This window comes from Leptonychotes weddellii, chromosome 2 (genome assembly GCF_054177405.1).
Source record: "Leptonychotes weddellii isolate Sample4059 chromosome 2, ASM5417740v2, whole genome shotgun sequence".
Classification (NCBI taxonomy): Eukaryota; Metazoa; Chordata; class Mammalia; order Carnivora; family Phocidae; genus Leptonychotes; species Leptonychotes weddellii.
In genome coordinates, this window is record NC_138370.1 from 113,854,861 (window position 1) to 113,865,780 (window position 10,920).

At 44.8% G+C, this 10,920-nt stretch overlaps 2 protein-coding genes across 5 annotated transcripts in view; both read right to left on the reverse strand.

Annotated features, from left to right (window-relative positions):
• The window catches only part of LOC102748592 (putative E3 ubiquitin-protein ligase HERC6), a 580,669-nt gene that overhangs the window by 283,230 nt on the left and 286,519 nt on the right, over positions 1-10,920 (reverse strand). The gene's annotated exons all lie outside the window — the stretch shown is intronic.
• PKD2 (polycystin 2, transient receptor potential cation channel) overlaps positions 1-10,920 on the reverse strand; it is a 54,069-nt gene that overhangs the window by 25,596 nt on the left and 17,553 nt on the right. For all 4 annotated transcript variants that reach the window (XR_014142937.1, XM_081812153.1, XM_081812152.1 and 1 more), the window contains exons 3-5: positions 8,879-9,012; positions 7,078-7,328; positions 2,435-2,659 (exon numbers count right to left, since the gene is read on the reverse strand). Coding sequence is in view for 3 of the 4 variants with exons in the window: in XM_081812153.1 (XP_081668279.1) it covers positions 2,435-2,659; positions 7,078-7,328; positions 8,879-9,012 (610 nt within the window). In the remaining variant the exon portion in view is untranslated. The remainder of the gene's footprint in view (positions 1-2,434; positions 2,660-7,077; positions 7,329-8,878; positions 9,013-10,920) is intronic.

Consider the following 10,920-nt stretch of genomic DNA (forward strand, 5'->3'; position numbering starts at 1 on the left):
AAACAGTAACAACAACAACACATGGATGCAGCCAGGAAGGACATCCATCTATTCTGTCCCTGTACTAATAAGGGATTGAAACGGCAGCTACAAGTCACCCCAAAGTCGTGGCAGAGTATTTTTAATCACAGCTAGTAACTACATACTTGTACAATTCTGTGCCCCCAAAAGGAACAAGACTTCCCAAGTCCTCCTAAAGAGATTACTCCTCCTCAGTCTCCCCTTTACTTTTTCGGTATTTGTACTCCTCAAAATGCTCTATAGTTTTGTTTTGTTTAATGTAGAAGTTAATCAACAAATAAGCCTTTCTAGGACTTCTATTAAATCCAAGTAATTCAACTAGGCAATGAAGAACGTAAGAAATATAACTCATGCATTCAAACATGTATGGCCTGTTGAGAAGTAGGATGTGTGTGTAAGTACATATATGTGTGTATGTGTATATATACACAAACTGGGTTTCTCATTCATTCATTTGGTATCACCTAACTAGCACTAATAATTTGCCCTAGGGGCTATGCTTGCTACCCTTCTCAGAGCCTACAGTTAATAGGTGTTCAGTAAATGTCTGACAGTCTAAAACAGTAACATGTATTTTTTTACAGTCACACTGATGGCACTGATGTTTAGTGTTTTAGCATAACTGAAGTGAGGATGTTTTTTGCCTAACTCCCATTTCATAGGTGTCACAGTGAGAAAATTAAATGATTCGTTTAATGGTACAACTTCCCTATCAAACTAGAAATAGAATACCTAGCTCCTTAAGACTTTTAAAAAACCTTCAGTCAACTATTAGGTATAACTATCTCTCCCTTTCCAGGATGGGTAGCCACACCTAGAGCCTGAGTGTCTAGGACTCAAGCAAGAGCAATAATCAGGTCCAGGCAGAGACTACAGCAAATTAGAATTGGTCAAAGAAGAGTGAAAATTCTTCCTTCCTCTTCACTGTCAATCTCCTGTTTTTTGTTTTCTTCCTATTCGATGTGTTGGAGAGTATGGGTAAGAACCAAAAACCCAGGAGAGCAATACTGAAATGAAGCGCCTCGTCATAGGTTCAGTGTGAACTTGGAAGGGCAGAAAGTAGCCTCTGTGCTCTCTATCCTGCTCTGGCCCTGCGTCTGTCAACCCCTCCAGAAACGTAGACAGCAGCAGAGAGAAATGAAATAATCGCCTTGACAATATTCACTTGTCAAGTATGGGGAGGAAGTAGAAGACATACTCAAGGCCTTCTATAGATATTCCCTTCAATTTCAATCAGAGTTGAGTGCCTGTTTTTATCCTCTCTCTATCCGCACTGAAATCGTTAGGAAAAGTTCAATAATAATTGCCATCGATTTTCATTCATTTCTAGTAATAACTCATTTGACTTCATGGGATATTATTTCCTTCAAAAGTTGTTAAATACATGGTCTGGAAGAATCCAACTGGCCATGTAAAGCTGGCATGCATTTAGCCTCAAAAATGATCACAAAATAAGGATATTATGAGAATTTATCCTTCTTATTTGGTTGGTAAATATATATGCAAGTAATTCATGCCAGCGATGTCTGGGTGTTGCTGACATGTTCACCAGGAGGATTAAAGGGGGTGAACTCTGGATCCCCCTTGCCTTGTTTTACTTTTTCTTTTTTATAGTACATATTACCTTCTAATATACTATTTAATTAATTTGTTTCTTTCATTTATTGTTTATTGTCTATCATCTGTCTCCTCCTGGTTGAGTGCAAGCTCTGTAAGAGCAAGGATCTTTATTTTATTCACTTATGTCCCAAGAGCCAAGAACAGTGCCTGGTACATATTAAGTGTCCGATATATGTTTGCTGAATAAATGAATGTGTGAACAAAAGGCCCCAAACAAGCCCATAGGATTTTTGTCAGTTTTCTCCCTGCTAACCAAGTGATCATGATGGCAATGTCACAGGATCTCAGAAGGAACTTTATGTGCCTTTGGTGAATCTTATGTGTAAGCAGATGCCTGGGTATTCTCCTGAACCTAGGCATAGCCCCTGACTGCCGTGCTTGTGTTCTTAAATAGCATGGGCCTCATCTGACAGTGGGAAACTCAGGGAAATGAGTCAAGATTTGATGGCCAGAGGCCCTGGTAACAGAGCATATAGCACTGATCATCTTTATAATGAGTAAGAATAGATGTTAGCAAAATACGGTGCTTTTTCTGGGAAGGTTCCAGCTTTGGGATAAACTTGGACCAGACTTAAGTTTCTTCCCAACTCATAATATTCTAGGATCCTAACTCCCTTTCACCAAATATATTTATCTCACTAAGCCTTTGGTTTTCACCCTTCCCTTGCTATTGGCTCTGATCCTCGGCACTCTCTTTTAGCTAACTGCAGCAATGGTTTCCTGGTCTCTCTCAAGACTAGGATGTACCTACAAATACACAGACGTGGGAGGGATCAGTGCCCTTTGTACACACCTGATCACACAGAACAGGTTAATGTTGGCGTTGTATACTGAAAAGTCAATAAAAGTTGCCCTGGTTCCTCGGTCCAGCCAGCCATTTTTCTTGAGGCTAGCAACCTGGGCAGCTGTCTCCTCTCTTGTTCTTGACAAATCCAGGTAATAGCCAGCTCCGCTATAGGTTGCAATCATTCCCCAGTGGCTACTCCCATTCAAGTCTTTTTCACTTGTGTAGATCCAACTAATTAAAAAACAAATGAAAACAAAACAAACAGATAAAATCAGTGGAACTCTTATGGCAAATACAAAGGCAGTTGGTTCCTGGTAAGACAGAGTATGTAATAAATCAATATAAGTCTTATCAAGCTGGGTAATGTGCTTGGTGTGGTGCTTCGTGTTTTCTTATTTAATTCTCATATACTTATTATCCGCATTTTAGGAACGAGGGCCCTGAAGCTTAGTGAGGTCAACTCAGTCTCAAAGCTTTTGAGGTTATTGTCAGGAACCTACACCAGGACTGCCTGTCTCTAGAATCTGTGCTATTAGCCCTTAGTTTATATGGTTGCCTTCCCTGGGTAACTATATTCAGGGGCTAGATGACTCTAGGCTCTCAGAGAAAATTGCAGCCAAGAGGTACAAGTTCATCAAGTACCACTGTCAGCAACTGAACTAAACAAGACTCCACAGGGCATTTGGGAATTAATTAACTGATTAATTAACTTGAGAGGGGGAGAGAGAGAAAGTGGTGGGGAGTACAGGGAGAGGGAGAGAGAGGGAGAAAATCTTAAGCAGGCTCCATGACCAATGCAGATCCCAACATGGGGCTCAATCTCAGGACCTTGAGATCATAACCTGAGCTGAAATCAAGAGTTTGACACCAACTGACTGAGCCACCCAGGCACCTTAGGGCATTTGGGAATTTAATCCACAAATACTGACAGAGGTTCTCTTAGGAACCAGATGCTTCTTTGGCATTAATGAGGATATAAAGATATAAAAGGAAAGAACCAAGTTCCTTTCCTTCTCTAATTTACAGTAAATAGGGAGAGAAGAGTCATGAAACAATTAAAATACAAGGTAGATGGATGATATCCAATGGAGAAGTAAGAGAACTTTCTCGGGCAGATCAGAGGAGAGTTATCCTCATCCAGGGGTCCAGTGCCAGGGAAGGTGCATCAGAGAAAGCTTTTGGAAGAAGCCGCAGTGGACCCAGGCTGTGAAAGGTAAATAGGATTCAGGCAGGCACCAGTGGATGGGAAGGGCATTTTCAAGCCTGGGCCCGGCGGGGCCGGAGAAGTACAACGCACCCAGCTGGCAGCTGAGTTCAGCTCACATATGATGAAGAAAGAAGGCTGAAAGGTAGACTGTGATCAGATTGTGAAGAGCAAGCAGGAAGGGGTCACTGAGGGAAGGTTTCTGAGAGGCATGGAACAGGGTTCCTCCGGTGGCTGCAGGAAAGACTGGAGTGGCGAGAATAGGGGCCTCACATGTAGACAAAAGTGGCCACAGCGGGTCCGAGACCGCCTTTCCTTAGGAAGGCCTGCTTGCAAGGTTGCAGGGTTATGCCTTGGCTGCCATCTGGAACTTGACTGCTAAACAGCTCCCTACACTGATATAAAACTTGTCTGGCTGCTTCTCTCTCTCCCTCTGCCTCACCTCCCCCCGCCCCCATCCCCCCCAGCCCCGCTCATATGTGCGCACTCTCAAATAAATAACATCTTTAAAAAAAAACAACAAAAATGTTGTGTGACTGGGAAGAGTGGCTGTCTGTACAAACACAGTGGCTCATGCCCAACACCTGCTTTCCTTCTGGACTGACTACCTTGGGCACTGAGTCTCTAACGAGCCTCTCTGACAGACAACATTTCATACATGTCGTTATGGTCCGTTATAGGTTGTAGCCCATCATGGGGCCTGTGTGACTCTCACTGGGAGAGCACTTTTGGGAGCCTGCATTTTTTTTTTTTTTCCCTCCAAACTCTACCCCATGTGCCTGTACCCTCTGCTGCTTCTGCTTTTATCCTTCCGTTGCACTGAAGCTTAGCCATGAACGCGACTGGGTGACGAATCTTGTGAATCCTTCCAGAACATCACTGAACCTGGGAGTGGCCCTGCGGGCTCTGACACAGCTCAGTTAGCAGTGCCTGCAATAACCCAGAGGTGATGATGAGGCCTGAACCAGAGCAATGATAGGAAGACAGGAAGACAGACAGGAAGGATGGACAGAGGACACTGCAGTGACTGTCAGCAGAACGTGGCCTCTGATTTGGAAGTTGGAGCGAGGGAGAAGGGACATCTGAAAAATGATTGGAGACTCTTTTTGGATAATGCAAAGGAGCTGGTAGGACACAGGTAGGATACAGATTTGTTTTTTGTTTCCTATCACTAGAACATAAGCTCTGTGAAGACAGCGGGTTTGTTTCTGTTTTGTTTCCTGCTGCTTTGTTACCCCAGCCAGCACCAAGGGCGTTTCTAGAAGAGGGAGACTTCACTGAGAAAATGCTGGCACATGTTAACACTCTGTATATTTGTTAATGAAATGATAAATTATCAAACAGACATGAGAGAGGAAGCCACTGGAATGCCGAGGGAAAGAACGTAAAGAAAGAAGAATATAGAACCTAGGAATGAGAGAGAAGCGGGAGAGTTAAGAGGAGGATTAGAGAATGAAGGGAACCCCAAGTTTAGTGTCTCTCTCAGAAGTCAAAAGAATGAGCAATCAACATAGCCGGTTTCTGCAGAGGTTGAATGGGATCAAGATCGAGAATTGGTCATTGGGTTGGCAAACTCAACAAATCCACTGGTGGCTTCCAAGAGAGACGTCAGAAGCACAGGGCTTAAGCTTTAAGGGGTGAATCAATGGTAAGGGAATGGAAGTGGCAAGTGAAGGCTATTCTTTCCTAAAGCTTGTGGAGTTCAAGGGAAGGAGAAATGGGAGTAACTTGAGAATAGGGCAGCATCAAGGGGTGGTTTAGACACATGGTGGTCCATCCCATAGTGGAAATCACCCATTCACCCATGCCTCTGGTGGGTCTTCACTGAGCAGCTTTAGATACCAGGCAGTGGTCAAGGCTTTGAGAATACAGCACTGAACAAAATACAGTCCCTGCGCTCCAGAAGCCTGAATACTGATAAGGAGCTGAGGGCGGCCAGGAGCCACCCAACAGCGTAATTAATATGGAAGAAGCGATGTGGTTTAGTGAAGAAACATGGGTGTTGGAGTCAGGCTGGTTAAATCCCAGCATGGTTCCATTTACGAGCTGTGATGCTCTGGGTAAGTGAGCCTCAGTTTTTTCATCAACAAAATGGAGATGACATGTATTTCAGGTTGTTTTGTGAAAGCAGATGAGATAGTGCATGAAATCACTTCTTAAATACCATCTGGTAGTGGCTGCATCCACTTCTCTTATTAATGCTATGAGACAGAGTAAAATACTGAACCAGGTACTACAGTTTAAGGGCATGTTTATGCTTGGCAGGAACTAGAAAAAGGAGTAGAGCAAAGTCATTATCAAAGCCAGACAAAATGTCTTTCAGGATGATTCAATCCCTTTATGCTAAATCTTCTGACCTTTACTTAGTGTGTTCCTTATGGACCCTGGTACTAAAGAAGGTATGCACTGGATGATAGACAAAGAATCTGATCATGGGAAGGCTGTCTGCCCCCACTGTATAAATATATAACAAATCTGGAGTCTGGGTGTCTCAGGTCAAAACAGGGATCTAGATGAACTGACAGAATTAGCTCAGTAAAGTCTAGAAGACTATTCTAACCATAGTGACTCACCCAGGGGCAGTGACCCTAAGAGGCCCACCTTGGGACAGCTTGAGAGCTCTTCTTATTTCTTTATAATAACTACAGTAATTCTAAAAGTAATGATTATCCTCCCCCCCTTTTTTTTAAAGATTTTATTTATTTATTTGACAGAGAGAGAAAGCACAAGCAGGGGGAGTGGGAGAGGGAGAAGCAGGCTCCCCGCCGAGGAGGGAGCCTGACGCAGGACTTGATCCCAGGACCCTGGGATCATGACCTGAGCCGAAGGCAGATGCTTAACCATCTGAGCCACCCAGGTGCCCGACTATCCTCCCTTAATACATAAGATGTTTTAAGTATGATTACAAAAGAACACCAAAAATCCCTGCAAATATGCACATGGACAATACATACTCAAAATCATAAACACACACTTGAGAGGACAGGCTTTAAAGCAGACACGAAACTGCCTCACAAGCTTATTACACACTTTAAATACCTGTACTTTGAACCAAAATGTATTTGTAAATGCTAGTAAAATGAGAATTTCTGTACCAGGATAGTTCTCAGTAACAACCTAGTGAATGATGTCACCGGATCTAGAAAAAAAGGATCCAGACATCTTCAAAGAAACCTCCAAAGGCCCAGGTAGCTACTTCTGATGGGCCATGTGGTCGATAATTTAGCCTTTTGAAAAATATGTATGCAGAAGCTGAAGGGGGTAAAAAGTAGAAAAAGCTTGAGAAACCAAAGGCCAATTTGGCCATGGTCTTAACTCTATGCACTGAAGATTCATTTAAAGCATCTTCTCCTTGGTTAAGGGGTTAGAGGATGAATGAATGAATGAATGAATGAGTGAATGAGAAGCCAGGGCGCGCATGGCCGCCGGGGGCACAGACACTTACGCGGTTCCATTTCTTGGACCGAAAGGAGCTCTGTCTTCACTACTGACTGAGTAGACATCATAGCATTCTTTAATCTCATCTCTCAAGTCCTGGGGGATAGAACAGGATCCATTTCTGACTTTGAGTTGCCGGATACGTGGCACCCCTAACAGGAGGTTCTCGTAGTAGATGAAGCTTCGGTTGTCAGCTTCGGTTCTGTTGCTGGGCTGTGTCTTCCAGTACAGCCCATCCAATAAGGCACCTTCTGTGAACTGAAAGTGAAGGAAACATTTTTTTAAAAATTTGTTAAAAGCCCCAAGCTTAGCTTTGTAGCTGCTTTGCTCTTTCCTGGAATGTTTGTACGACCAAGTTTGGCAACTCTGTAAACATGGTAGAGTAACAAGCATGGGTTTTGCTGTCAGAAAGATTTGGGTTGGATCTTGCTCCGTCGCTTGTTAGCTGTGAGGCCTGGAGCAGGATCCAACTTTGAGCCAAAGTTCCTGCATCTATAATATCCACCCTTTGCATGGCTGCTACCCTGTTATCCAGTGGGTGCTTAATAAATGGCAATTCTGATTTTTGCCCTAGGACTAAAGGTCAAGGGTGTGGTTCACGTAAATCCACAACCATGATCCATTTTACTTTCCCTTATTAAAATAGCATCCCACATAATCATGGTTCCAAACTTGTTTGGAGAGGAAACATCTAGTTTTGATCACCAGTCTGCCATCTGGTGGATCTTTTAAGTGTCTGGATTATTTTGGCATATGGTGAACTCAGTAACTGACCCTGCCCCTGCCACTGCCCCTGCTTTTAGAGCTTGGCATTCATTACCATGGAATTGTGTATATGGGAGAAGTCTCTTATTAGTTGCCTATGGGGAAGAAGAAGCTGTTTCTCAGTGTCAGCTTATTAGATAATCAGTAGAGATGGACTGATTTGCTCTGTTCAGGAGGGGAGAGATTCCTACTTTACAAGCATGGTTTTGGATGCCAAGTATTTTTAGGCATCAGTATTAACGGGTTCATATGGTCCAGTTTCCTCTATCTTTACAACCACCAACTCTGACTCCGGGGTTTAGTAAGAGTTTTAGAAAGCATCTCCGCAGGAAGAAACAAGTCTTTCCTCTCCAGTTCCTCTTCCAGTTTTCTTAGGTTCTGAGCACCATGCCTCCCAGGTCAGTTTAACATTTCTCCCGTGGTATCACTCATAGCTTATCCTCAGTTACTGTGTTGGCCTTTGGGACAATCTGGGAAGGGGCTGGGTTGAATTTCACATCAGAGATCTCTGAAAGAATGTGCCTGCCTTGTATCAGGCGCTGCTCTAGGGCGCAGGCCATCATCAACAAGGAGACAAAAAAGAAAAGCAAAGCAAGACAAAACAACCAAATCTTGCCCTTACGGGCCATATATCCCAGGAGATACTCAACAGACATTCAATGAATCATGAATGACTGAGTGAATTATAGACGAGGGTGAGGAAGTGTCTGTCAGGCTAGAAACAAGTCCATTTTTCTTACTCCCTAACCATGTGTAAGCATTCTGATTCTTCATCTCCTCATCTGCCACCCGGGTGTAGTATCAGCCCTTACCTCGTATGGTTACTATGGGATTAAAAAAGGGAAGGTATGAAAAACTCTGCACGGTGCAAGGCACATACAAGGTTCTCAACAGAACCATGACTTCTAACAACTCACCACAGCCTACACCTCATACGGTGTCAAGCACAAGGTGGATCCTATAGATACTGCGGACTTGAATTTATGAAACCAAATGAACAATTTTCAATGGTAAAGAGGTACTTTGAAAGTCATTTGCAATACCTTCCAGAAGTCTTCCATTGAAGAAAGAGTTTTAAAGTTTGTTTTCTCTGTTTTGGACACTGGGGTGTCTAGGAAGAGTTGTGACATTATCCGGGTATAGTAGTACACACTGGAGCTCATCATCCCATACGTCACTGGAACACAGAAAAGGCCACGTGAACCCTGTGGGGGAACCCACGCACTCACTCACACACTCCCAGTGGATGGGCAGGTAGCCACAAACATTCTGCTGTGTCCCCTGCCTTCCTTCCCTTTACCATTCTTCTAGGATCTCTCCCTAACTCTTGGCCTATAAAAGAAAGAAATTCACACTGGCTGATGTGAAACAAAACTGACTTACTACAGAGCATCAAGTGAAGATCAAGCGCCTTCACTTGACATCTGGGACATGCCTATTTAACCTAACCCCACTCCCACAATCAGCCCCTCCACGCAGTGAGGCCGCTCCTGGATTAGTCCCTCCACGCAGTGAGGCCGCTCAGAACAGGCCACTACAGAGGCCAGGCCGCACTCCTCGTCCTGTGGCTGGGCACGTGCTGTCACTCTCCCTACGGTAACACGGGCAGGCCGCTCTCTTCCATGTCGGTTCTCCATCTGTCTCTGCTCTGCGCCATGAGGCTGACTTCTACAGACTGTACCACATGGGCTCCCTTGCCCTTTGATTTCCCCTGCATTTGGCCCAGGGGAGGCTGAACAGGAAACCTGGGGGCCTGAGGAAAGAGAGGTTGGGTTTGCTCCCACCACCCTTACTCCATTCCCTCACCACCTGGAGGCAGCTTGGCAGGGCACCCTCTAACCTTGGCCACAGCTGCTGGGAGACTCTCCCTTCCCACAGCCACACTGGGTTGATGCCATGCCATTCCCTCCCCTTGTCCCCCCAGGTCTGGAGGTGGTACCTGTTCCGAGGGCCTCACTCCCCTTGTGGGTTCCCATAACCCTCCCCACTTGTGGAAATTTAAATTTTGAGTTTTGAGTTTTCCATCTCTTTCCTTCCAGAATGTACCCATCTGTCTCCCATCTACCTGTCAAATCTTCTACGGAACCCTCTAAACCCAAGCTACATCCCTGCCATGAAGATTTGCTGATTATATCAGCCCATTCCGAATGGTCCTAGAGGGAGATGGGAAGATAATCTATAGGCTTAGTAGGTTATAGGAGATGAGAGGTTGAATCTTGGCCATGCCTGCTACTCACAATGTGACCTGTGCAAGTTGCTCTAACTTTTTCTTTTTTTCGATTTTTTTTTTTTTTGACAGAGAGAGAGATAGCGAGAGCAGGAACACAAGCAGGGGGAGTGGGAGAGGGAGAAGCAGGCTTCCTGCCGAGCAAGGAGCCCGATGTGGGACTCGTTCCAGGACCCTGGGATCATGACCTGAGCCGAAGGCAGACACTTAACGACTGAGCCACCCAGGCGCCCTCTTTTTCTTTTTTTAAGTTGGGGCTTGAACTCACAACCCTGAGATCAAGACCTGATCTGAAATCAAGAGTCAGATGCTGAAGTGACTGAGCCACCCAGGCGCCCCAACCTGCTTAAACTTTCTTAGCTTCAGTTTCCTTTTCTGTAGGATGGGAATAATTAGCTACCCCATAGGAGTTTTTGGTGCTTACATAAAAATAGTAACTAGGGGCGCCTGGGTGGCTGAATTGGTTAAGCATCCGCCTTTGGCTCAGGTCATGATCCTGGGGTCCTGGGATGAGTCCTGCATCGGGCTCCTTGCTCAGCAGGGAGCCTGCTTCTCCCTCTCCCACTCCCCCTGCTTGTGCACGCTCTCTCTGTCTCTGACAAATAAATAAATATTTAAAAAAAAACAGTAACTAAAAATTACCCAGTACAGTGGCTGAAACTTAAATGCCCAATAATGATGGTTTTTCCTCCTTAATCGACTTGCTGTAACACATGTATTAAAAATTTCAGTACTGGGGCGCCTGGGTGGCTCAGTTGGTTAAGCGACTGCCTTCGGCTCAGGTCATGATCCTGGAGTCCCGGGATCGAGTCCCGCATCGGGCTCCCTGCTCGGCAGGGAGTCTGCTTCTCCCTCTGA